This window comes from Cuculus canorus, chromosome 5, assembly GCF_017976375.1.
Source record: "Cuculus canorus isolate bCucCan1 chromosome 5, bCucCan1.pri, whole genome shotgun sequence".
In the NCBI taxonomy this organism is placed as follows: domain Eukaryota; kingdom Metazoa; phylum Chordata; class Aves; order Cuculiformes; family Cuculidae; genus Cuculus; species Cuculus canorus.
Window position 1 is genome coordinate 67,090,633 of NC_071405.1, and position 27,351 is coordinate 67,117,983.

At 43.7% G+C, this 27,351-nt stretch overlaps 1 protein-coding gene across 4 annotated transcripts; it reads right to left on the reverse strand.

The window, feature by feature from the left end:
* Positions 1–138: 138 nt before the first annotated feature.
* On the reverse strand, positions 139–26,594 carry ENTPD5 (ectonucleoside triphosphate diphosphohydrolase 5 (inactive)). Of its 4 annotated transcripts, none has more exons than XM_054068167.1 (14): positions 26,312–26,439; positions 19,846–20,120; positions 18,144–18,223; positions 14,763–14,906; positions 14,308–14,383; positions 12,851–12,886; positions 11,890–11,978; positions 9,734–9,813; positions 8,150–8,211; positions 6,600–6,701; positions 5,591–5,731; positions 5,174–5,230; positions 3,490–3,605; positions 139–3,301 (listed from the first exon to the last, which is right to left on the reverse strand). In XM_054068167.1, the coding sequence occupies exons 2-14, from the start codon at positions 20,075–20,077 to the stop codon at positions 3,215–3,217; spliced, it is 1,302 nt and encodes a 433-aa protein (XP_053924142.1). In that variant the 5' UTR covers positions 20,078–20,120; positions 26,312–26,439; the 3' UTR covers positions 139–3,214. The 4 variants fall into 4 exon arrangements, with proteins under 4 accessions (XP_053924142.1, XP_053924141.1, XP_053924143.1 ...); XM_054068166.1 differs by lacking the exon at positions 26,312–26,439 and adding an exon at positions 23,368–23,974; XM_054068168.1 differs by lacking the exon at positions 26,312–26,439 and adding an exon at positions 22,089–22,290.
* Positions 26,595–27,351: the final 757 nt, after the last annotated feature.

Here is a 27,351-nt window from a genome sequence, read left to right on the forward strand (position 1 = left end):
GTCTCTTTCACCCTTTCTCTTGGTGCTTTATTTAATAATGGTGTTTCTTGTGGAACTGGCTGATCTTAAGGGCTCCGTGGAAGAGATGTAAGACAACAATAATATATAGGAAAGAAAACTGCACCACAACATCTTGGATATTGTTAAAAATGTTTTAATTACTAAAATAGACATTCAGGATATTCTGTCTTAGGCTCCAAATGCCAGTCTCCTGCATGAGACATTGGACACTCACAATATTAAGTGAGCACTGCCCATGGGCAAGGTTCACACATAACATTCACCGGTGTCAGAAATTAATGTCAGAAAGAACGAAATGTAAGTTTTTAACTGAAAGCCATTACTTGTGCTTCTTCAGCCACTTATATTGGGCAGTTCCTGTTAGTGACTGGCTAAAAGATATGAAGGAGGAGATAAAAATCAGGTTGCAAGAACTCTTCTCTTAGAAGGCTGCTTAGGCTTTAGTTAAGCTAATAAATAATCTCATTGCACTAGGGTAAGTGCGAGGACTTAACTGGCTTCTCTAGATCCCACACACACCTTGAGTAGTTCAGATGTAAACAGCAGGGGCTCAGTTCTGCAGTTTCTTGTAAAAGAAACCTTGGAGCTGAGTTTTTCTCTCATGACTGCAGGATGAGGCCCCTGATAGCAGCAGTTTTGCTTCAATTAACAAATTGTGCCACTGACAAATGAAGACCCTGAGCATTCAGATTTAATGCAACTTTGGTAGTGGGAAGCAGATGTTCCAACCTAGCATTTGTAGTACCACTCTGAGGCAAAGAACACAGAAAAAGCAGCTTCCTCTTTGTGGTACCCATCTTGCCCTGGACCATCCTCCCTCCAGACAAAACCAAGCCCTGTACTCCTCAGGGTTAGCGCCTACTCAGTTGGCAGATACGCTGCTGCTGCTTCTTCCTTAGATAGAACAGCCCGCTTTCCCTTCCAAATCCAGCCTCACTGCTTATGGTTTGTAGCCCCCAAGACCAAGAGTTTGTCACAGCACTGGCTCAGACTGAAAGAAGATCTGGATTATTCTATTAGCTAGCTCTGAGGAGTAACACAGCCTGGGCAGTGACCGCTGCATCCTACTTTGCGTTCTCTGGGCATACAAAACTTAATACAATTATTCACCGCAAACAAAATGAATGCGTTTGAGACCATCTTGTGCAGACCAGACCACATATTAAGTTTTGCCAAACACTAGGAAGGGGGACAGGAAATGTTTGCGCTTGACAAGACCACAACTACTTTATTCATGTCCCAACAGAAACTTTTAGTGAGGAAGGAACATAAGTTTGGTGTAACATTGAGGAATTCCTAATATGGATCTTGGATGAGTATTTTCTGTTTCAAAGAAACAGCCTGAATTTACGGCAAGTGGTGGGACGAGTGCAGGTAGCTCCATCTCCAGCCCTTGGACTCTTGTTGCTGACTGAACTTGTTCAATCAAAAGCACTACTTTCACCCTAGCGCCATAAAACCTGAGTTATAAGACGGGGGTAGCTTAATCAGCCACAGTCAAACTTACACAGCTAACTAAGGAAAGTGGACTAATGTTCACAATAAGGCAAATTTCCAAGTTTCCAAACTGCTTGGCAAGAATAATGAGGGCACAAGTGCACCACTTCCTCCCCTTGCTGGGAATTGCCAATTATTTTGAAATCCAGTTTGCAGAGAAAGTAGCGTGAAGGCAGTCTTTGGTTTTACAGGCATGGGAAAGGTGGTATAGCAAACAGGTAACTGCTGGATAAAGTGGGTAAAAGCTTCCCTTAGTCGCAGGAGTAGTACCTTTCTGTTCTTACGACTGGGGTAAATTCATCTTCGCTTTACATATTCCATGGTAGGTAGAAGATAGGAATTTTTTTGATGAACTAGCTAATAACTATTACATGGGGTGGAAAAAATTGTCTCTACAGCTGTTTCTACTTAGGACAATGCAAGGTCCGCACTTGGAGCCTCAAGGTATTTGAGCAATCTTCATGTTCTCTACAGCCAATTAAACAAGAAAAACCAGGATCCTACAGCCCAGCTTTCTAGTCTATTGACAATGCTCTATTTAAAATACTCATCTTGCATTGCTTCTCTGTGTTTGGTGTGAAAGAGATGACAAGCTTCACTTTAAACAACTGCTCAAATAGCTTCCTGCTATCCTGACAGAAGTCTTGGGCTTCCTGAACAGCTGCATCCCCTTCATTGGATGCACCCTTCCTAAAGACCTGCTGTATATATTAAAAATAATTCCCGAGCAATGCAGGGCTGCATACACCATTTTATGGGTCCAACTCCACTATAATAAATTAAAGAGAAATGAAGTTTAAAACAATTTAAAATGGATAAAGCATAAGCAAACAAGGGATAAGAAAATAAAGCTGTTTCTCCTCTTGTTCTCCCTCTGCTTCTGATGCTAATTCCACCCTCTTCCTTATTTTCACCTATTAAACAACTGAAAAAACAACTTGTTTCACCACAGCTCTGCATTCAGAGCAAGTTATCAGGTCTGGCAGCCACATTTACGGTACAGCTGCACAGAACTGTGAGGAGCAGCAAAAAGGAACACAGCAGTCAGGCACACATTCTGCTCAGGAAATGACTGCTGCCTAAAGAAATGCTTGCTGAGTTACAATCCACGTTTTAGCCAACACCTTTCCCAAATCCTTGCCCAAAGTGTGCTCAGAATAGGCCCCTCCTTGAAAGACTGGAGCCTTCCTGAATTGTATTAGCTAAGCTAACAGCCGGCTATACTTGGGACGCTGAGGCTGGCAGCATCCGGAGTTGTTCACTTTTCTCTGAATGACTGTTGATGTCATCTTTAATTTCTGTGTTTAACATCTCGCGAGCAAACTTAAATTATGTTTAAAATAAAAAGGGAAGTCACGTGCCTGTAAGTGCCGGGTACTCTGTGCTTCTAGCAATGGGATGCTGTACAAACGTGCTGGTGAATGCTGGCTTTGAGCCCCTTGCGGATACTCTGCTGGGGTTTAGGCCCTTTGACATTAGAAGGCAACTTCTGGATCATTTATTGCAATCACAATTATATATATCATACTGTAGCAACTTTCATTACGCACAATGCCAGTCTGGGGTGAAGATCTGCCCCATAGCTTTGGTCCACGTTCTGCTCTGTGACTTAACTCCAGCTGAACAACGTACCTGAAGATCTCAATTTGCTTTCTCAGCCTTTCAGAAATACTGAAGTCCACAGGAATGTCACAGCTCAATAGGTTAACCCCAGTGACTGCAGTAGGTGAAAGGTAGCACCCAAAGTCCAGCTTGTCTCTATGTTGTTCACTTTCTTTGTTAACTATAAAGGAAAAGAAAGAAGCTGTTCCCAACAGTTCTCTAGACTCATACGTTGCACAGATGACAGCAGCTGCATGTAACAACCCTAGAAAGACTCAGTTAAATAATTAGCCATAAAAATGAACTAATGCACAGTGACCGATAAGAAAAATTTGGAAGCGAGCTTTGGGATTTAAATGTTTTTCTCACCTGTAAAAGCGTGTTGTCCCTAAACCCAAAACCTTCCTTTAGTAAAGCAGTGATGTATGTGAGATCCATGCATAGAAAAGGACTGGCTGACTTGTACCTCTCCATGTTATCACAGACTAGAGAAGGAAGGAAGGAAAAAAAAAGAAGATCTCAGCAAAATAAAGGAGTTTTTATCTACATTGTACATTTGAACAGACCTCAAGCCAAAGCCTACTAAAACAAGCCAACCACTTCTATTATACGTGGCACATGATTCACAGCTGTTCTATAACGTTGGAGAATAAACTATATAGTAATTCCCGTTTCTCTCGACTCCATAAATACATCTTTTATAATAGCAACATAATCCACATAGCTTTTTTGAAGTCTGAATCTTTGCTCCACCTCTAACTGGCAGGGAGTCGGCTACTACTTCATCTTTCAAGAACACAGCATCATTTATCTTCCTTGTCTAGTCTCCAAGGATGGCTCCAGCAATGGCCTCCACCTTCTCTAGGCTGTCAGCTTCTTTTATCTTTTTCCAGCCACACTCGTTCAAGGACACGGAAGAGGCTCTTGCCTAGCAAACCGCTCCCTTGCTGCAGCTAAGTCAGGCTTCCACAGTAAGGGTGACAGTGATTGGGAAATAGATTTACAGTCTTCTGAATCAACTGTCACTGCCCTGTTCTACAAGCATCAAAAGCAGGGTTCGCTTCTATTTAGAAACTGATAAGCATCCTCCTCCTGCTGTTGAAATGAGAAAGAGGAGCATTAATTTAGGATCACAGAACTGATCTCCTGATGCTCTAAATAAGTAGTTTGATGGTGTTAGGTAACAGCTGCATCTTTAGAAATCCAAAGCTCTCTTCAGTATCCAGGGAAGCAAAACACACGCACTAAAACTTCAGAGCGTAATCCCCCTATTCCAAGGCATCTGAGTTTCTAGGGAGATTCAGCTTAACTGAAAAATCATTAGAATTTAGGTCCTATTTTAGAAAAAAGTCAGTCCTGAACTACATAATGAAGCATCTTCTGGTGGCAAATACAGTCCACTGATCATCCTGAGGATGATCACAATTCAGAGGGTCTGTCTTACACCGTAAGCTGAAGTTTTAGCTGTCCGTAACACGGAAGGTTGGGAGCTCTTTATTCACAGAAGCAGGTACAAAACTAAACCGAACATTTAGGAACAAAGTCAGGGAGAGGGAAAAGAATGCAGGAGGACCTGTCAGACCTCTGCTCACTCCCTCCCCTTTTGTTACAGATTAAAACAAATAGCAGGGGGGTTGGAACTGGATGATCTTTAAGGTCCCTTCCAACCCTAACTATTCTATGATTCTAAAAAGGATTTAAGGCAACAGACTTATAGAAGTCAGAGAGCTGCAGTTTGACAGAAGGAGCTCTTGATGCAGCAAATTCACTTTCTTTTGTACTGACATTTAGGAACTATATCCCTCCTCTCCCGAGCAGAACGGAGAAGCCACTAACACTTAGTTTCCCCTCGCTTCTCTTGAGCACTTTCTTCTGCAACAGTTACAGGTGTTGGCTAATAAAAGCTAAGTAACAGGACACGGAAGGTATAAATGGAATAAAGATTAAACAAACATTTTATAAAAGACGTCAAACATGCACTACGTACTGCTTAGACACATTCATATTTTTGTTATTTCTCATCCACACCAGTTTCCTCACTCATGAATATTACCTTCTTTGGCTTTTCTTTCAAAATCTTTCACTTGCAGAATGCCCCCTCGTTCATAATCTGAAAAGGAAGAGGTGAGAAAACATCATCACAGACCTGAAAGCATTTATGTTCTATATCTAAGTTGACCCTAGAGCGCAACTCTGTGATGCTGAGCTAGGAGTGAGATCTGCTGGTAACAAACAAGAGAGCTGCAAGTAAAAAACAGAGCTCACAGCACAAGTCTCATCTGCTGAACTCCGAACATCAAACTGGTCCGATGGACACATGTTCCTTCCCTGAAGGTATTTTGCGTATTCCCTCTTTCTCAACAGCATTCCTTTTCCCTGCTCCCCATGGCCTCAGCCTCCAGGGTTCCTCTCTCTGTCTGCCTTCTGGTTGAAATGTTCACAAATACTGGATTAGCCCAAACCAATTTACCAATGAGGTTGGTGTCAACTGCACGATCATAGTAATAGGAGAAAGCATAGAAGGAACTTCCACGAATCTCATCTGGTTGGTGCAGTTTCCCTTTGACAACCTCGAGCACTTCCAAGTAGCAAGGCCTGAATCCTGTTTCTCCTGTCAGGACAAACACAGATCGGGTGGTGAGTCAACGAGGCACGTCCAGGAAATGGAAGAATTAGTGGCAATAGGATGAAAAAGGGAAAAAGCAGAGATTGATGCATAAGAAATGAGAAGAGCTTAGAGATCCCCCCGTAATCCAACATAGCACCTGCACTCTAGAGCACCATCATCAAGTAGAACTGCTCAGAGCAGATCACAGCAGCAGCTGAAAAGCGTGCTGAGCAACCCAGTGTAGGGGCATGAAAACCTTCCTTCACATCAGGCAAAACTCTCATTGTTAAGCTCTACGGTCTGCAGAATCTCATTTACATTTGCCAGATAAAAACCTTACTTTCCCTCCCCATCACATCATCATTTTTATCAATTCACTCCACACACATCACATCCGCAACTCAGGTCTCACGTTTCCTGTTGCAAAGCAAAGCAACATCAGTCACCAAAGGGTACGTTTGAGTCCCTTGAGGACAGCGGCTTCACCCTCTGTATGCAGCATTAGGGATGGGATCTTAAGAAACAGTTCCACAAGTGAGATACACTTTGACCTACAGGTTTTTGTACCTTCACACGGTCTGAGGTTTTGTGCTTAGCTCAAAGGCTCAGAAAAAAAAAAATCTCTTATTTGCACCTTAAAATTTCCTGTAAAGGTATCATTGGTAATAAGAGATCACAGCCAGAACATGGAAAGCATCGGCCAGATGCTCTTTATAGCTTCGCATTTTAATTTGGCTCTGTCAAAAATCCACATGTACGACTGGACAGGCATCCTTCGTAACCCGAGGTAACTGATGAAACATTTGCCGAGGGAAAACTCAAATTCTGGAAACAAGACTTTTCTTACAAGCAATAAGTCTCCTTAGTTTACCTTCTTTCTTGCCACCATACCGGTACTTCACTCCCCCAAAGTGCCACTCTGCCTCCAGTTGCTTTGGCAAACAAGAACTGCGGAACATTTGTCCATCCACAGCTGGAATGAAACCAGAGGGGAGAGCAGAAAGGATAAAACTTAACACACTTATTGATCAAGATGCAGAACCAGAAAAGAAAAGGCTGAAATTAGGTCTTTAAGGCTTAAATTAGGTCTTAGCTTCATTAAGGTCTTTAAGCAGCAGTATGGAAATGTGAATCAATGGATTCTGCACATTGGACAAGCCTCAGTCTGGAAAAGCTGTGTCCATTTTGTCCTGTAAGCTGCAGAGCAGCTGGGCTTCCCGTTTATTAATGGGAGATAAACGGTACAAGAATATCTAGATTATGGCTGTTCATCACAGGAGACAAGAAACCAGAGAGGTAACAAATTAAACACACAGACACACGAACCCTAACAAACAGCAGCCAACCCAGAGTAACTGAGCAATGAAGACAAAAACTCCTAAGATGCTGATCAATGGCTGCTATAGGAGCCACTGAATGTGGAACCCTTGAAGGTTTCAACCAGAAATACTATAATTGATAAGAAGAAAACATCATTATTGGGGCCAGTCCAGGGTCTCACACAAAAAGGAAACTTCTTACAGAAAGGTTGAGGGAGATTGTGGGACTGTGCAAAACTTACTACAGGATGTTTAGGGGAAGGGTCAAAGGCAAGGAAAGGAGGAATCAAGGGACCAGGGAAGTGCGAGTGTGAGAAAATGGAGGGGATGATAAAAGAAGGCAATCACAACTAAGCAGGCAGCTGATCAGTATGCTTTTCTGGCTGAGCCTTGTGATCCATCACTGCAGTTCATCCTATCTGCTCCTTAAGCTCTACTCCAAATTATTTTCAATTTGAATACATTCCACTAATTAACACAAGATTCTAGCTGGCAAGCAAGAATCCAGAAGGTGGAAAGACCCCAGGTCCCGGCTAGAGCCTGGACAAAAGGCCCAAAGTCTGGGCACGAAGACTAAGAGGGCTTAAGGTCTGGGACAGAGACTGGAAACTCAGCAGTGTGATTATGCATTGATGTTTGATTGACAGCGTGTGATGCTCATGGACTTCAAGCTAGGCTTGTCAGTGAATCCAACAGGAGAGCTGGGGAACACGGCACGCCAGGCAGATACCAGAGAGACCTAGAAAACGGGTTTGGCCTAAGCAGCAATCCCTGGGAAAAGGATCTGTTCTCGCTGTTTGTGTTTCTGTGCTTGCAAAGCCGTATCTTTGAGGCTGCCACGTCTATACAGTGTTTATAGGTCTCTCTGTATGCCTTTCTGGAATTTGCACTCAGTCCCGCTGCCGGCTGACCCTGGAAATGGGTAAAAGCCACCAACCCACAGCAGCACCTCCTTAACAAGTGTTTCCAGACAGATCCATCCCAGCGAACACATAGAAAAGCACAAGATAGAGAACCGAACACAGAGGAAATGGGTTGCTGACACCAGACCAAGTCTAACCACCTCTTTAAAAGTCTTGTGTATTTTATCATATGAGCATACCTTCCATATTCATAGCTCCCAGCGTTGCTAGTCTGGCAGCTTTTAGTCCAAATCCCAGATAGCTGCAAATAAAGAGAGACATTAGTTTTAGTTCTTGCACATCTGGGATGCTTCACCCACAGCCTCTTCCTACATCCCGGAATACCCAAACTAAATTTCCTTCCTCTACTTCCCACAAGCCTTCCTTCTCTGAAACAGAAATTTCACTTTGCTACAACAGTTCCGAGTACCAAAAGAGTGACACCAACCCAAGAATTATGAAGAGCTGTAAAATGGGTAAATCGAAACCTGCAGAAAGCGGTTAGAGCTGATGTGACATTTCTACAAAACATTCACGAAAAGCAAAAATGCACAATGTTAAAAACAAGGGAGAAAGAGGGGTATGTGAGGAACATGGGGAATACGATGGCCATGGTTACGCCACACACACGATTATACATTCTTAGGGCAGAACTAATAGGAAACTGCAGAACCTCCCACTACGTGAGAGCTGTGCCTTTGTGTGAAATGCGTTTTTGTGTGACTCCACAGACTATTGTTATACTCATTACAAGCTACCATGTGAACGTTTATGAGAATGTCATTACATGTTGGTGGGTTCAGTAACGCAGCTAGATTGAAAACCCGTTGGCCTTCCAATCCCACCTCTGTATTTGGCTGCTTAGCCCTTCAGTCACATCAACACAAATGCTTACAGAATAATCAGCCAAACTAACCCCCAGCTCCATCATATTCCAGGGGACAATTTCCAATCCCAATAATTTTAAGTGATCTAATGGACTGCATTGGTGACTACAGTAATGAGTCACATCAGCAGGAGAGGAGCTCTGCTGTCAGATAAGCATAGTCTGTAACTGACTCAGATGACAGACTTCACCCCACCAGTAACCCGCTGAGAACAACCCTCTTTTTATTCCTGGTTGAGTTCTCATTGGACTGCAAGTCATGCAGGTAACTCTCTGGATTTCACTGCAGATATCTCAGAAACTTGTTAGCTTAACACAGTAAGCACAGTTATACTATTCCAGTCCAAGTATCCCCTCCAATTCGTTTAAGAATCCGTTGTGCTCCATGTGTGTCAGCTGCCTGTGGTTGTCCCTTATGCCTCTTTGGTTTATATCAATCTAGGTTTCACTGTTTGTCTGGTTGCGGATGAGATGCACCATTTCAGCCCAAGAACTAAGAAGGAGAAAGTCTCAGGAAGGTCCTCTTTCCAAATCTCCGACCAACTTTAGTTCTGACCACGGGCACAGCATCCGCCTTTCTGCTTGGTCCAGAATATTTGGTTTGCATCCAGTAATAAGAATTCTCCTTAAATATAGTTGACTCATAACGCTCCCTCTTCATTTAACAGCCTGACCAGTACTCCCCTCGAAGTGATGCTAACCATGATCCTGGAACATTTCCAGCCAACTAGCGTCATGTTCCACTTCAACTAATGCTTCAAGTAGATAAGAAAACTAGTAAAAAAAAAGTCATAGTCCCAACAGCTGGTTAAAGTGATGACACACCATTTGTGGTTAGCTCAGGCTCTGCAGAAAGACTGCTGTCCCCAGCAGAGAAAGCAGCCTTTTTACTCCTTACCTGTGGGTATAGAGCTTGTAAGTGCTATTAAACATTTCAAATGAGGTAAGAAAATCCCCAGGGGTTTCCTTCAGAGTTTCCTAAAAGTTAAGTAAAAGAAGAAATCTTTTATATTATGCGATAAAAAATAACCAGCTTTGATGTATTATCACAGAGACACCCGTAGGGAATACTGCACACTCATCTGATCTGCTTTGAAAACAAACAACAGTTTTCCAACGGTGCCCACTGTGGTCATATCTGCAGCTTTTAACAGCGAGTTCATTTATAAGCATCTTTCTGTATAAAGTGTAATAGGGGAGTGCAACAGGCCAGGATGCTGCACTCGAAGCACTATTAACCTTTGCGAGTCAGAGCAGACATCTCAATTCAGGAACCCAGAAGAATTAAAAATGCAGAGTAAACATGCCACATTTTCATCACGTTTATGCCGATACTCAAGGAAATACTTTTGACCACCCATTCTCAGTCTTAGAGCTGCTTTCCCTCCGGGTTTAAGTGCTTTCCTCTAAATTAACCTTCTGTCTCATTGCCTCCAGTTTTCCCCATTCCAGAGTCTTCCTGCTGTGCGCACCTCCACCCCACTGGGACTCAGTCCCTACCTTCTAACTGTCATATTCTTGTAAATCTGAACTAGTTTGGGGCTCATTTGCTGTTCCTTTGTTTTCAGTCCCTGAGGTCTCAATCTCAGTTTCTGTCTTTCCTCTGCTGGTGACCCCATTTTCCCATCTGTTCTTGTCCCTACGCGTTCGTATCAGACGCTCTCCCTTACTCCAGGCAAAGCAGCACAACCTCAGAGAGGACTGAAGCTGCAGAGGCCACGTAGTAACCATTCAAATCAGCAGAGACAGCAAAAAAACCACCACGCAGAGCTAGAATTGTAGAGTCCCAGTTCAAAATTCATACAGGGGTAAACACGTGACTGTCTTAGATTGCAGGAAGGGGGGAAAAAAAACCCCTCTGCAAACCAAAAGGGTGAAATCCCTGCTAGAAAAATGCCTCTTCAGAAACATACTGAGCTACATATGTGGGTTTTTTTTTGTACGAACTTGACAAAGCAGGTGAGGAGCAGCCACAGCGCGCAAGCAGGCAGCGGAAAACTTGATTCCACACTGCTTTAATTTGCACCATCGGCCCTATCAGTAGCAAACCCTTGAAGTTTGAAGCCTGAGCTGCAGTTCAGCCTACTTGAGAGCTCTATTTATTCTCCAGACCCTGACATGCAACACCCTTTCCTGTTGGTCCGGTGCCCACTTCAGCAGGTGTTATCAACACAAAACAGAGGGTGAGCCCGGACTACTCCGGGCAGTGCTGAACAGGATAAAGTTGCACATCGTGTTTCAACGTGACCCACCGCAGCAGAATTAAAATATCCTGATATGAAAACCATGCATTCTCAAACACCCTTTGAGAAATCTCCATTTCTGTAAACAAAAAAAATAGTTAAAGGATTCCTTCAGAAAGGACAAAACCAACTTCACAATATCAAGATACGGAACATTATAGTGGCCTTCCAATACCCGTGTAATTTTCCCATGCAAATTTTAGACTTGGCTCCCAGTTTAAACTGTTTGTAAAGAGCTATAGAATTCCTGACAAGTTAATCCAAGTTATCCAGCAGAGATGGACTGAGGAGCAAAGAATGCTCACAGAAAATGGGAAGAAATCAATAAGAAAGAGGGATTGGCTGCGTTATCAGAAAGATGTTTGCCCCATAAGACACCCCCCTCCACCCCGACTCTGGCCTCACTCCATTTTAGTGAGGATCTGCTATCAGATTAGAATGGAAAAAAAGATTAGGTAACTCAGAGCAGATCCTAAATTTCGTGTAACATGTGAGAATGTTCCTTGGAAGTGTTCTACCATATAATGAATTCTCTGCATTAACAGGGCTTTCCCAGCCTGGGTCTAGGAAACAAAAGCTGCTTATTTTTACTCATTTTCTTTCTTTTTAATTCATTGTTATCCAAGCTCTTTTGTCTGCGAGTGCCTATCAGCCAGCTGCTGGTGTCAAAGGGAGCAGAAAAACAGATGTTCTGAACATCACATCTGTTCTGCTTGTATCAGTGCTGAGGAAGTGATGTCAGAGAGAACAGCAGTGCTCACGCCTCTCCACTGGCCTTGAAGTCCCAAACCCACTTGTAACCACTCCTCACCTCAAGTCGTGGCAGGAACGTGATTTGGGTTGAGGCTCCTCCCAAGTCCAGAGTCCCAACAGTATCCTGGCTCTGGCCAGACAGCTGCCCTGCAAACACCACCACACTCAGAAGAGCCCCAAGTGCACAAATGCTAAAATGCGGACACCACACGTCTGTTCAAGGAACCATCAAGTTACCACGTTATCACAACAATACAGGAACGCTCACAGTTGGACTTGGAGGACAAAAAAAGTCACACAGAAAAGGCAGGCAAACAGAAGGCATTACAAAAACATCAATGGGATTTTTATAAGACTTTCTTCCTTGATTCCAATTTCACATCTGAAGAGACAAAAGCTGATAATCTCCAGATATCCCGCAAAACCTAAGCGTTAGAGATAAAGCATCTCCTGTAGAAGACCGTCAGTGAGAACACTTAAATCCTGTGACCACCATGCAGCCGGTCAAGAGCAGGAGTGGAAGGGCAGAACCACCTATTATCAACTCTCTTGACCCAGAGCAGCTCTTTTACCTGCTCATCTATCTACTAGAGTACTGATTTTCTTCTCTCTTCACTAGACTGCAGTCCCAGACCTTCTTAGAGCCATTACGGCTGAAGCACCAGCGCACCCCCGTTACAATATTTTTGCTGCACAGTTCAGGAGGGGATGAACACTGTGAATCCTTGTTTCCCACCTCCTATCAGACTAGCAGCACTACTCCCCTACACACCTTAGAGAAACCAACCTTGCCAGTGCCTCCCAGTCCTCGGTAAATCCTGATACCTTCTGGATTAAGACACCTCCTTCTTCCTATAGGTGTAGCTCACCCTCCGGAATAAGCAATCTACTGCTTTAGCACTGGTGCCACAGTGGGGAGGAAAAGCAGGAACATTGCAACCAAAGCAGAGGAACTTAGGGTGATCACCTCTGCAGAAGTGACTCAAGTTCTTATTTAGAGAAAAGTTACACCGAATTACCTGTCAAGAAGTTCACAGTGATCCAGGCTAAAATTCCTGCAAAGAGTGAAAAAGGAAAAATCACCACTGAGTACTCCCACAACCTCCTGCCCACCCCTACCAGCCTTCCACGTTATTTATTTACCTGGAAATCATTAATAATTTAATGTAACTGCCTTATACTTCAGAGATTAATTCAAACTTATAATTAAGTGATACGATGCATTACTGATCCATTACAATCTCATAGGCTGGGATAGATAGAACCTTCGTAATATCCATGCCACTGCAGTATGCACAAATCATACATTCTCCAAACAACAGAAAAAGAAGTAATGAGCTGACATGACGCACAAAATTCCTTGTGCGCTCTCCTCCAGCCCAGCACTTCAGTTCTTAATCTGAAAACTGCACTGTGTTGTCAGTACAACCCTCCTCTCTACTATGCAATTCAATTGTTAATCCTTGCGACATACTATACGTTGCACCATACTTCATTGAATATTTGCAGACTTCATGTTAATTCTACTCTTCTCTTGGCCCACATGGACAGATTTTGCTCTTTAATCTTCCATTTATTAGCTGTTTAGGCATCATGATAATTCTTTTTGTTCTCCTTGAATACCTTCCAAATCGGCACTATATTTGCCATAATGAAGTGTTCAGAACTGAATTTAACATCACAGTTGGCTCTTATCAGGTACACATACAGAAGGATTATTACCGGCTATTGTCCAAGGTAATATGTCTGGATACGTAGCCAAAATGTTACAGAGGTCTGTTACGCACTGCAAAATCATCTCTCACCCCAAATATACAACATATTTCACCTTTTTGCTGTCTTTTAGGTTATTTCCTTAGCGACTTTACTAGCTGCTTTTTTCCAATCAGATTTTTTTTTTTTAAATATTATTTTACTATGTATTTCATTATCTAATTTTTAATACCTGGCAATTCTCCTTCCTTCTCCTCTAACATTCGCAACGCTTCCAATGTTAACTCAAAAATCGATAAGCTAATCATAATAATTATTTTTAATGCTGATATTACAGAATTTACTAGCCACATTCTACAAGCTTCCTAGCTTGCTATATATTGTCATGAAGCCTTTCCGAGGCGGATACCATCTTTTTTCCAGCAGTTCCCAAGAGCAGGCTTTAGCTGGTTAGCCTGCATCAGCCTGCATACTTATTTCTAAGATGAAGTCCTCTCGCAGAAGCTCAGAAGGTTTTGGATGAACCCTCCTCTAGCTTGCTCACAAAGCTCTTCATGTTTCTGCATTTTCCGCATAACAGATGACCAAATAATCGAAATCTCCCAGAAAAGCAGGACTGAATTGTTTCAAACAGACCCAGAAGACTTTTAGTTCTTTCCCTCAGTGTAGTGACCATTTATCTTTCCCTTTTTGTGTCCACAAAGTCTCCCTCTCTTCCCTCCACTCTTCTTTGCTCTCACTTTTTCCTCCTTCTAAAACATACCTTCATAAGACCCGTCCATGATGCTAACGCTGTCCTCTGGAACAAGAAACGGTGATTCCTCGAAGACTTCTCTCACCTAGAAAAAAGAAATAATTATCAGAGTCCTCGGTCTTAAGAGTCTTGATCTGCTCTGATGGTGGAAAATGTTCTTTTTCACAGCATTATAAAATAAGACAAATGTGTGGAGTAGACAAAATTCCCCTTATTTCAATGGCCAGAAAAGAAAGAAACAAGCACTGTAAATATTTCTCCCCATGCCTTCTATCCACGTTATGACAGAGGATTTCAGGACCATACAAGAAAGCCTGTAAAAGCCTGTGAGCTTCATGCTGTCATAGGATTCCAGTCACTCTTCACAGCTGAAGTTCTCTTATGCTAAATAAAATGGAAAACTGAGTCATGACAGGCAAAAGAGGGAGAGCAACAGTAATATGCCCAAAGGATCTTAGTATTACCGCTAAAAGCAGAGCTTGAGCTTTCTCCTCCGACAGCAAACGCAGCCCAGCGGTAGCTTTTAACACTACCGGGGTCTTCTTCCAGAGATGAGGTGGCACAGCATCTATGGCCATGTCCAGCAATTGTTTGACAGTTTCAGCACCCTAAAAGGAAAAAAAAGATGTTGTTTTTCTTAGTTTCCTCCTACAAACCATCAGAAAATTCCCCCTCAACACCAGTGAAACCAATATTGAATTACAGATGATACCTCACCCACACTCAAGGATAAAAACCGTGTTAGACATCTCATAAGAACCTTAGAGAGAACGTCTACATCAGAAGGAAAAGTGTATTCAGAGACGTATCTCAGGTGGGAGAAACATTATTGCTTGGGGAAAGTATTGTTTGAAAGGATGGAGGGAGGTAAGAGAACTGAGTTACCTGGCAAAGCCAGACATCTCGCAGTATGATGAAACTAAATGGGGCAACCACAAACTGAAGCTGCAAAGGTCAGAAGGAACGTCTGTAGATTTCACTACATGCAGTATAAGAATTCCAAGCGTGTCCATGGCAAGTGGTGTAAATCAGGTGCCAGCTGTAGGATGGTTACCTCATCAAGTACAAGCACCACTGCCGGACTCTTAGTTACTTACACCGCTCGAACAATTACAGCTTGGCATCAGAAATAAACATTCTGTGAAATTTCTAGCAATTTCTTTCAGGGTGAATTCCTCTCCTACCCAGCAAACAAGATGATTCAGTGAAATCATGGCAAATCTCATTAAAGTTCTAAAAAAATCCAAAAGCCATTCCTCTTCCATAAAGTTCCACGCTTAAATTCCCGTATGCAGGGGCAGGGACACCTCCCACTGGCTCAGGCTGCCCAAAGCCCATCCAACCTGGCCTGGAACACCTCCAGGGATGGGGCAGCCACAGCTCCCCTGGGCAACCTGGGCCAGTGCCTCACCGCTCTCACGGGGAAGAAATTCTTCCTAATGTCCAGTCTAAATCTGCCCCTCTCCAGTTTACACCCATTCCCCCTGATTCTATCCCCACACGCCTTTGTGAACAGCCCCTCTCCGGCATTCCTGTTGCCCCTTCAGGTACTGGAAATTCGCTATAAGATGATAAAAGCTCAAGATGATATAAGCAAAGATGATATAATCACAAAGATGATATAAGCGCTGTTGCATACTTTTGTTTTTACACACTTTTAGATCCCACATCATACCTGAGGACCACATGTCAGATACTTTATAAGACACATAAGGTCATCCTGTGTAGACCTATACTGTCCCATTTCACCCCAATGTGCAATACAACATCTGAACGTCTTTCTTAAGACAGTCCTTCTTAACTAATCTCTGTCATACCTGTTAGTACAGTACGTGACTTAAAACTTCCATATTTAATGTCTTAGTTGTTTGCAATTGCAATAACTGCAATAATAAAAAACTTCCATATTTAATGTCTTAATTGTTTGCAATTGCAAAAAAAAAAATTTCCAAGATCTTGAACTGTACAGATTCATCTCTGAGAAGCAGCGAAAGCACAAAAAGTTGATTTAAATCTGTTGAATTGATATCTTTTTGCTCAGTTGAGTAATGTGGTTTCTTATTGGCTTATTTTCGCTTTATTATCTCGTTAGAACCGATGCACTCAGGGAGGAAGGGTGAACTGTATTCCGGCTTGGGGAATTATTATAACATTAAATTGTTTGCAAATAAGGCAGGGATGAATGCAACTGAGCAGAGTGACAAACCCGACCAGCCCCTGCACTAGCCCCCAGCTCCAAGACTGCTAAAGCACACGGTAGAGTACCTCTTCTATCATTTCTCTGGCACCATTTTTAGCTTGTGAAAGAGCTTACTGCCAGGGCAAAGGATCTGGAAAGCGGCAGCTTACTTCAGGACTGAAGTATATCGCAATAAGAGGATTATTTTGGCGCCCTCTGCTCTCTTGCTCCTTTCTAACTCCTGATCCAATACAGTGCCGTGAAACGAGTGCACTGTGCACCACAGAATCACCAGGTTGGAAAGGACCCACTGGATCATTGAGTCCAACCATTCCTAACACTCCCTAAACCATGTCCCTCAGCACTTCATCCACCCGTTCCTTAAACACCTCCAGGGAAGGCGACTCGACCCCCTCCCTGGGCAGCTGTTCCAGTGCCCAATGACTCTTTCCGTGAAGAATTTTTTTCTGATATCCAACCTGAACCTCCCCTGGCGGAGCTTCAGGCCATTCCCTCTTGTCCTGTCCCCTGTCCCTTGGGAGAAGAGCCCAGCTCCCTCCTCTCCACAACCTCCTTTCAGGTAGTTGTAGAGAGTAATAAGGTCTCCCCTCAGCCTCCTCTTCTCCAGGCTAAACAACCCCAGCAATTCAAAACCACTCCCATTTGAAAATAACTTCCATTTCTTATGATAATTATAAATCTGGGTTAATTAATATTAATTGTGGAAGATGGAACTGTCCAACTGTGTTTCGAGAAACTTCGTATATAAACAAAACAACAAAAGTCCCGAGGCAGTAGAATAGTAAATGCCTGTACCTAAATCATTTTTCAGCTAAAACTGTAATCAACTATTTGAACAGAGCAGGAGCTAAGCAAGTCCTACCCAGCACTAAGCGCTGGCTTCCAAGCCACGGTTCCAAAGGTAACAGCAAAGAAACAAAACAAACAAATCATTGGAAATCTGATGATAGAAGCAGAGAATATATTTAGAGAAAGATTAAGGCCTCTCTTAACCTAAGTGTGAGCGCTTCTTTATTCTTCTCCTTCACCGTAACTTATTAAAAAAATTAGCTTTTGTAGATCTGGCACAAAAAAAAAAATATAAACATTTTTAGGAATCGGAGAAACGAACTCTTCCTGCTTACCAGTGTGGCATGACTAAAAAAGAAAATGCCTGCAGTCTTACCTCCTCACTTTTAAACTAAAGAAATAAAAACGAAATATCCCCATTTTCAACAGTGATCAGCACTGAAAATTTCAACCAAAGGGAAAAAAATAGAAAATTATTAGTAAAAGAGACAGCAGTATGTATTTACTCATAACTGGGGTAGCTATAGGAGAAATAAACATTGAATATGGATGTTGCTAGAGAAAAATATCACTTTGTCTTTGAAATCCCCAAAGCAGTACACTAGTTATAGCATTTAACCAATTAATTAAACCATTGTTCCATTGATGAAATATGTAAAACAACAGCTTCCATTTTACTGCATATAAATTAACTCACACAAGCAGAGCAACAGGTTTAGAGAGGCAGCAGCAGAATCTTTACATTTCCAGTTGGCCGTCTGCAATTCCAATTAGTAACGCTTTAACCGCTTGGTAGAATCCAACTGAGATCCGCAGAAGGAAGATGGAACCCACGAGCAATGAAGGAGCGCCTCACCTTTTCAGGCTGATCAGCGTATGCAGACAGACCCGGCTTCACGGACTCAAAGATTTCCCCTTCCAACTCCGGCAGGCTTTCTGTACAAATGCAATAGTACACGCAAGAGTTAACAACTCAAATATTTTTCTTTAATTTCAAATAAGTTGGCTGTAACCTCTGTAAAGTGACTGTCCTTGATTCCCCTTGCAAACAATACCATTCCCTTCCCAAAACAAGCACTGTTCCTTCGCTTCAGGAATGTATTTAACAGAATGTTGCCCTCGCACCCTCCAAGTTCGCAATCAATTTATTAAGAGCACATTGTTATAACGTGAAGTACGTCCCATTTTTGAACTTTAATGAATTATAGCAACGGAGTATGACTGTTGCCTAATCTTCATAAAATTTCTTTCTCTTTCTGTCCCCCAGCTAACTGTGAAATACTAATTCATATTAAGACACACACAAAGTCAACCTCTGCTTATCCTTAAGTGATTCATCCGACTCACAAGCACGGAATAAAGCTGACTGAGCTCAAGCAGCTGAGAGCCAAACAAGTGCGAGAGCAGCTTGGGTCTAGAACCTATCCCCGAATATTGTATATTACAAGTCGCACTGAGTCAATCAGAGGAGGACCTCGTACCAGTCCTTCCAAACTAAAGCTGAAATCATGTGAAGCCATAGAGGTACAGTGCATGACCCCGAAGAGCTTCTTAGCAGAGTTCTACCAATTGGCCTTCAACCTCTACAAATCTGCTGGCTCGCTGTCCCCAAGCGAATCCCCTCTCTTGAATCCCACTGTGCGTGCAGTCACCTCGGGAACCTCCGCACCACGTCAGACGCAGCTACACTGGAGTGTGGTGCATCTGCACACACGAGTTCTCCTGGACGTAACCCAGGAGAGTCATGGAGGTGCTTATAACTCTTTAATTTACCGATTTAGAGAGATTTAGAGATTTTGGAGAAGAGGAGGCTGAGGGGAGACCTTATTACTCTCTACAACTACCTGAAAGGAGGTTGTGGAGAGGAGGGAGCTGGGCTCTTCTCCCAAGTGACAGAGGACAGGACAAGGGGGAATGGCCTGAAGCTCCGCCAGGGGAGGTTCAGGTTGGATATCAGAAAAAAATTCTTCACAGAAAGAGTCATTGGGCACTGGAACAGCTGCCCAGGGAGGGGGTCGAGTCGCCTTCCCTGGAGGTGTTCAAGGAACGGGTGGATGAAGTGCTGAGGGACATGGTTTAGGGAGTGTTAGGAATGGTTGGACTCGATGATCCAGTGGGTCCTTTCCAACCTGGTGATTCTGTGTGATTCTGTGATTTAGACTTGCTATGGAATGTGACATATAAACATATGCAGAATTTAAGTATCTCTTACTATAATTCAAGGTAACGTGCAAGCTGGCAAAAGCAGCACAAGCCTCTTTCCAAGTCAATGAGATATCCTTTAAACACCTCCACAGATAAAAATCTTTGGAAATTCAGAACTCTCCGGTATACTTAGAATTAAACCTCAGAATCTCAAAAGATCTACAAAAAGATATTTTCACAGCAAAAATACCATCACAAGTGGACAATAATCATCTGCCAGAAGACCTTTCGAAGGGCAAACTGTAAACATCTTCAGTTGTTCTCAAATGTGGCGTGGGAATAAACCCCCTCTTTCGGGAAGCTGGAACCTGAGTCAACGTACTCCCAGTGCACAAACTGACATGGGGTCCTACCTGCGCTCTCCTGCACAAAGGTGTAAATGTGAATCCGGGTTCCAGTGCTTCCTGCATCAAACATTATGCCATAAAAAGTGTTGGCTTTGGCATTTATGGGGCACACGTTAGATGGAAGGAAATCCTGAAACCACATCCCCCTGTTTAAACGGGAAAGAACAACGGAGAAAGAGGAAAATGCCAGTGCTAGAAGGATGGGAAGTCTGGGAGAAGTCATCTTGCCAGGGCCCATGGAGGCAGTCAAGCATGGATCAGCAGTCACAGTGCAGGGGGTTCTGTAGAGGAAAAAAAAAATGCAGGAATGGAAATTACCAAGAGCGCTCTCCATAAAAAGTTTGTAGAAAATTAAACCCCAAACCTCTCTATACATATATATTATGCCCTCTAAATGCTTTTTAGAGCTTTTTTTAGAGATTTTTTTTAGAGATTTTTTTTTAGATGCTTTTTAGAGCATCTTTTAGATCCAAAAGATGGGGTTTACTGCACTTAGACTTACAAGTGCATCTAAGTGATTTGTTCTGTCAGAGCAAATGTTTCTCCATTTCCCAAATGCAGAAAAGTTAAAGCAGTTTACTTCCCAGTATTTCTACTTTTGACTTTATTGATACCATTTTTTGCCTCTGATCTGGCTTGAAGCCTCTCAGCAGTTACAGTCCCAGAACCTCCAAAAAGCACAAACGTTATCTGAACAGAAGCATCATCAAAGGGGAGCTCAGGGAGGAACCCCTTTGCCTTAACGCGTACACACACGAGATGCTGTGGCAGAACACAAGTGTTATTTAGAGTCACAAAGAGAATTTCTTCTCAGGCTAAGAACAGCTGCTGGACGAGATTGGCACACAGAGTGAAGGCATATCCTTCCAGCAGCATCTTCATCCCCTAAAAAAGCTGATGTTGCACAAGAGAGACTGGACCTGGGCTCTGGCTCTCAGTATTCTTCACACTTTTCCTTTCTGTCTTCATTTTGGTTTTCCATAATCTCCTCCTAATATAGTTTTAATTTTCAGAATGACAAAAAAAACCCAACAAAACCTGACCACACTCTCACACCACGGCCAGTTGCCATGAACACTCAGGTTGCTTACACAGCTTCTAACAACAGCTCCAACAAACCAACGCCCCGGGCTGCGTGAGGCAGTACTGGGTTTCAAGGTACAATAACTACACCTCCTTTCTGTGCATCCCTTTGCACATATCTCTCCTAAGAAATGATCATAAAGGAAATACCTGGGCACAGAAATTACAGCGTTCGTCAGGTGCCCCAAGTAAAAAGGAAGAGAAAACATAGCTGTCTTTTGTCATTTGCATTTTAACGGCAGAAAAGAGCAGGTAGCCAGATGCCCCAACATATGCAGTATCGCCTGCGCTGACACAACACACGCAGCGCTCAGCATACAAGAAAGAGCAAACAGTTCCTTATCATTCTCACACACTTGGTAACACATCCATCCGCCCACAGCACTGCGTGTTCCTCTTCATCTGCTCTGCCAGACACTCTAACCCACCGTAGCCCTTGCATTTGATTGTCTTTTAGCGATCTGCTCAGCCTCACTACGTTCATTCTCTGAAAACCTTTATTTGCTGTCTTAATTCTACATTTATTCATTACCAACCCTAACCTCTCTCCTTTCCTTTCTGACCTGACATAGCCTTCATTTCCACACACCTTCCTCCCACGCCCAAAGAACTCAACTATCCTCCACTACCTTTTACCCTATATTTATCCTATATACCTCCACTACCTATTACCCTATATATTTCTGCAACTTTTATTATTTCCACCCTTCACCTTTGTCCCCGGGTGCGGCAAAGGAGATAAACTTTTACCCATTCTCAGTAAACAGCGTCAGGTTGGGTCATTCCTCGAGTATCTCCCCAACTCATTCAAGCAATCAGCTGTCTGTAGGGCAAACAAACCCCGCAGCCCACGGTAGAAGAGTGATCCTGCCTGTCTTCTGTGACCCTACTTGTATCCTCCTGTTCCCAGGAAACGCAGAAGCACATCCGTTCTGCTCTAGAAGCACCTTCCGAGGAGGCAACAAATCGGCACTTAGCCCCGGCTGCCCTCTGTGACGGATAACTCTTGACTGTAGCAGCTTCTAAAGCATTCACATTTGACGTGGAAATGAGTAAAAAAGTTCTAATCTGTAAAAACGTCAAGTCCTATCCTGAACAGAGTTAATGAAAAGCGCTGAGGGATCTGAGCTATGGATCTGGACTAGGATGCCGCCGGCATTACTCACAGTTGCTTCACCGCAGGAAGGTCAACTAGTGAAAATCCAAGAAGCTGCACAGTTTTAAGAAAGCATAAGCTGCATTAGTGAGCCCCACCTTCCAGCCAGTCTGAAATGTTTTTATTCTCACGCAATGTAAGGATTTTGCTTAGTGAACCATCACAAATCAAACCCAAGCACCCGCCTTAAGAGCAAACTCCAGAGTTCTATTACCAACAGCACACGTGACGCTTACACAAGCCTCAGAATCTCCCATGTTCCGAAAATATCCGAGTGACTGCCATCACTGACACATACTACTCCTGCCAGATCTACCAGTCGCAGAGCCTTTTTCTCCCACGAAACGCTCCCTCACGAAACTTCTTTTCTACTCTCTATCTCTTTTCAGACTGCCACCACCACTTCATACTTCCCATTTTCTACTTCTCCTCTTTTTTTTCCCCTTCTACCCTTATCCTCCTAAAGATGAAAAAATAAAATTCAGGATATTTTTTTTCCTCTATCGTGGTTAAAAATGAAATAAACACACTGAGCCTTTTCAATGAGTGGTTCAGACCGTTCAACCAAGTGTTGAAAAAGCATAAAAATAGAAGAGGAGGGTAAGAAATCAGAGATAACGGAGGGAAATGGGCAGAAAAATAGCAATGGAAAAAGGATTTGGAAAGAGACGTTTAGAAGAAAGAACGGAGGGAAAAAATTAGGGTAGAGATCGACAAGAGATTAGTTAATGAGGAGGAAAAATATATCCAAAAAGAGTTCCTCTCAAACCACTTGAATTGCTATCAGAACGCAACAGGATGGATAAAACGAACAACAAACAGAAAAGGAGAAAAGAAGGGGAGCAGTAATATGACCACGAGTTCACTAATAAAAGCAAGCGGTAAAACGCTTAATAAAAGCTTAAAACAAATAATAAAAGCTTAAAATTCTTAATAAAAGCAGGTAAAACACTTAATAAAAGCAGTTAAAATGCTTAATAAAAGCTTAAAACGCTTAACAAAAGCTTAAAACACTTAACAAAAGTTTAAAACGCTTAACAAAAGCAGGTAAAACGCTTAATAAAAGCTTAAAACGCTTAATAAAAGCTTAAAACGCTTAATAAAAGCAGGTAAAACGCTTAATAAAAGCTTAAAACGCTTAATAAAAGCAGGTAAAACGCTTAATAAAAGCTTAAAATGCTTAATAAAAGCGGGTAAAACACACATATCACCATCAGTTGGCTCCAGCTACTATCTTTATAAATTAACAGGAATAATCAACGTCAATTATGCAGATTTTAGGCACGCACCTGAAGCGGGACAGGAGCAACAGCTCTTCCACTCCAGAGACTGCTAATGAACACCACTTTGGTGTTCAACACCAGGAGACACTGTGCCTCCAATTCTCTGTTTCACCTTTGCTTTCAGCTACTGGGAGTGTTCTATGTATAAGGGGAATTCTAAAGGTCACAGAGGAACATAAAATATCAGTTGAGCGGCTTTTTTTCCAGTTTGAGTTTATCATTGCTCAGTACAAGCAGTGAAACCCGCACAGGTAATGACACAGGACGAAATCTGACGAAGTAGAAAGTTAACCGAGTTCAACGAATTAGTAAAACATTGACACCAACACTGCAGTTGCCCTCAGCAACACTGGACGAGGTCCAGCGCCACGGGGCAGAACACAAAGAAACCCATGTAAATGTCATCGGGGTAAGAAAGACCTCAGATAATAAATCAGAAAAGGTGAAGCATGTAGAGATTTTGGAGCTACACAGGCTGTGTGATCCAAAAACACCGGGATGCTGCAGAGAGAGCACCAAGGCTGAAAGATGACCAAGCGAAACAAGAACCACACAAGAAACGCCAACCAAACTCTCCTTAAACAAGAAAAGCAAAACCGATGCCAGAATAATAAGAAATCTCAAGACAGCAAAACACAATCAAGCTTAGAGTTCATCGTACACGGAAACACTCGTAATCTTCAAGACAAAGAAGCCTCACCAACATTCACAGAATCACAAGGTTGGAAAGGACCCATTGGATCATCGAGTCCAATCATTCCTAATACTCCCTAAACCATGTCCCTAAGCACTTCATCCACCCGTTCCTTAAACACCTCCAGGGAAGGCGACTCGACCCCCTCCCTGGGCAGCTGTTCCAGTGCCCAATGACTCTTTCCATGAAGAATTTTTTTCTGATATCCAGCCTGAACCTCCCCTGACGGAGCTTCAGGCCATTCCCTCTTGTCCTGCCCCCTGTCCCTTGGGAGCAGAGCCCAGCTCCCTCCTCTCCACAACCTCCTTTCAGGCAGTTGTAGAGAGCAATAAGGTCTCCCCTCAGCCTCCTCTTCTCCAGGCTAAACAACCCCAGCTCTCTCAGCCGCTCCTCGTCAGACGTTCTCCAGCCCCCTCAGCAGCTTCGTTGCTCTTCTCTGGACACACTCCAGAGCCTCAACATCCTTCTTGTGGTGAGGGGTCCAGAACTGAACACAGTATTCGAGGTGCGGTCTCACCAGTGCTGAAAATTCTTCACTGTTTCTGACAAAAGAACGCACAACGCCCGAAATACAGCAAGAGGAGCATCTCCCTCTGAAAAGGAATCTGTCTGATCTAGGGGGAAATAAAAGCAGCGCATCTGAAAGAGACAAGAATTTCCCTTCCGTTTCCTAAAATTTTATAGGGAGAGATATGTGGACGTAAAGAGGAAATATTAGAAAATAATTAAAAATATTTAAGGTAGATACAAATCATTAGGCAACTATTTTAGGAAACAAAATAGATGAAGTATGTAATGAAATCCACATTGCTATTAATTGCTCAACCATATCAAACATCACTTGGAATGGAAGGTCTATTTTCTGCATTAAAATAGTAAAATCTATTCTCCAGATGAGCAACTCTTACAGTAACAAGATCTTTTTCCCATATGAGCAGCTCCTACATTTAACACTCGTGACCAAATAATTTTTTTTTCTCCCAGAACCAAAAGTCATTACATTTTTTTTCTGGGCTTACTTTTATCGAGTTAAGAAAAGGCTTTGTTCGATTGTTTTGACAAAAATTTAAGCTTCTTAAAAAGTACACAGGTCAGAAATCACAGAAAGGATAACCAAATGAATTGGCAGAATTCCCCTGCATTTTCATAAAGATAATAGCACGATTTTCTTTGCACACAGACACTTTGGGTAAAATTGTAGAGCTTTAAACGCTAGGAAAAAACTTAGAACCAACTGATACACATGTCACCTGCAGCTCTGATCTTCCTTTTCCGGTATTGAGGCTCCAAATACACATTATTTATTTATCCTCATGTTTGGCCAAGTCGGGTTTCAGTTTTCCTACTTAATTAGCCAGAGTCAGCTTCCCGGGAGGCGCAAGAAGTGATACCGTACCTGCACCTCTCTTTGTCACCTTGGCTTTCAGCTAAAGGGAGTGGACTATGTATCAGGTGAATTATAAGGTGACGGAGGCGCATCAAATATCAGTTGAGTTGTCCTCTCCCCGGGGGGACTCGGCAGTGTCCCCTCATGGCTCCGTGACCACAGGGGCCACCACAGCCGGTGGTTTAGGGGAACAGAATTTGGGTGCAGAGGGGATGGGGGGAGCAGAGGGGTTGGGGGGAGCGGAGGGGTTGGGGGGAGCGGAGGGGTTGGGGGGGAGCGGAGGGGATGGGGGGGAGCGGAGGGGATGGGGGGGAGCGGAGGGGATGGGGGGGGAGCGGAGGGAGTTTCAGAGCAGAGGGGACTGGGGAGCAGAGGGGAATGGGGGGAGCAGAGGGATTAGGGGGAGCAGAGGGGATTGGGGGAGCAGAGGGGATTGGGGGAGCAGAGGGGATTGGGGGGCACAGAGGGGATGGGGAGCAGAGGGGGTTTCAGAGCAGAGGGGATGGGGGGAGCAGAGAGGATTGGGGGGAGCGGAGGGGATGGGGGGAGCGGAGGGGATGGGGGAGCGTAGGGGGTTTCAGAGCAGAGGTTTTGGGGAGGAGAGGATTGGGGAGCAGAGGGGATGGGGAGCAGAGGGGACGGGGAGCAGAGGGGACGGGGGAGCAGAAGGGATTGGGGGCAGAGCAACCCCTCTCTTTCTGCAGCCCCTCTCCCGCGGCGTTCGGCGACTCAACCCGCCGGGGCACCCGCTGCACCCGCTCCCCCCGCCGCCCGCAGCAGCCCCCGGGGGTCCCGGCAGCCCCGCCCGGAGCCTCCCAGTTACCCGCCCGCAGGCGATACCACTGCCGCCCCCGTCCCGCCGCTCTCACCGGGGGCTCCGGGCGCTGCCGCCGCCGCATCTCGCCGGGTCCGCGCGTCACCGCAGCGCGACCGGAGTGACGCGTCCGGCGCCGGAGTTGCGCGTCGCGGGACCGGAGCAGCGGCTGCGGGAGGGGAGGGGGCGGGATGGGAATGGGTCAGAACCAGCGCAGCCTCCTGCCCCAGCGGCTCATTGCGCGTCCATCCGCAGCAGAACCAGCGCAGCCCTGTAGTCCCGTGTAGTCTGTGTAGTCCCGGTGACTGTCCTACCGCAGGCATTTGAAAGTGAATGACTGTAGACCTTAGAGGCTGTTAATTGGTATTCCTTGCCCGGGTGCATGAATGAATGCTGATGTCATAATAGTGATTTCCCTAGAATATTTTACCTTTCCAGCACAGAAAATACTTCTGCCAAACGAGTATTCATTACACGGCAGACCAAATTATCAGATTCATCATCTTCTGCAGCGGTTCTTCCACATATTCAGATGTTAACACCAAAGAATAAGGCAACCGTACACTTTGCATGAACAACAGCCACAGCAATTACCTACTCATTTGCACTTTTCATTGCAGAAGCTAATTTGTAAGCAAAGCTTCGAATTCTAAGTCCCATCTGGTACACTGCTGCTTTGACTACACGCTTGAAATCCATCTGAAATAGTTATTTTCCTCCTTCTTAGAATAAAATTTGTATTCTTTCTCAAGTCAGGAGCTTGGATGACCCTGTACACAGTAGTAGGATTTGGATAAGTGGCTAGAACTCTGTATATACGTGTTGCTATAATTTGATGAAGAGATATTTTCAGTGTGCAATCATGCTTTAAGTGAAGCTTAAGAGTTTTTGTGATCAAACAATGTGTTTGTGGGAACAGAAACAAGACATTCCTCGAAATGCTGTATGAGCAAATTGGTACAGCGGTCCCTGAAATACCACAAAAAAAAAGATGTATACATGGGTTAAAGGAGTCACAGACCAGCCTCTGCAAAGAGGGGAATAATGTCAACATCACACCTACATAATGCCTTACCACGGAATGCTCATCTACTG

Bases quoted from the DNA above. Each gene is read 5' to 3' on its own strand.
- ENTPD5 (XM_054068165.1), bottom strand. From the start codon at position 26,579: ATGCCTGCGGTAGGACAGTCACCGGGACTACACAGACTACACGGGACT. The intron at 12,887-14,307 runs GTATGTTTTAGA...CACTCTTTGCAG, and splicing joins CATGGACGGGTCTTATGAAG to GAATTTTAGCCTGGATCACT. The intron at 11,979-12,850 runs GTAATTCGGTGT...TGGTGTTTGCAG, and splicing joins CACTGTGAACTTCTTGACAG to GGCAGCTGTCTGGCCAGAGC.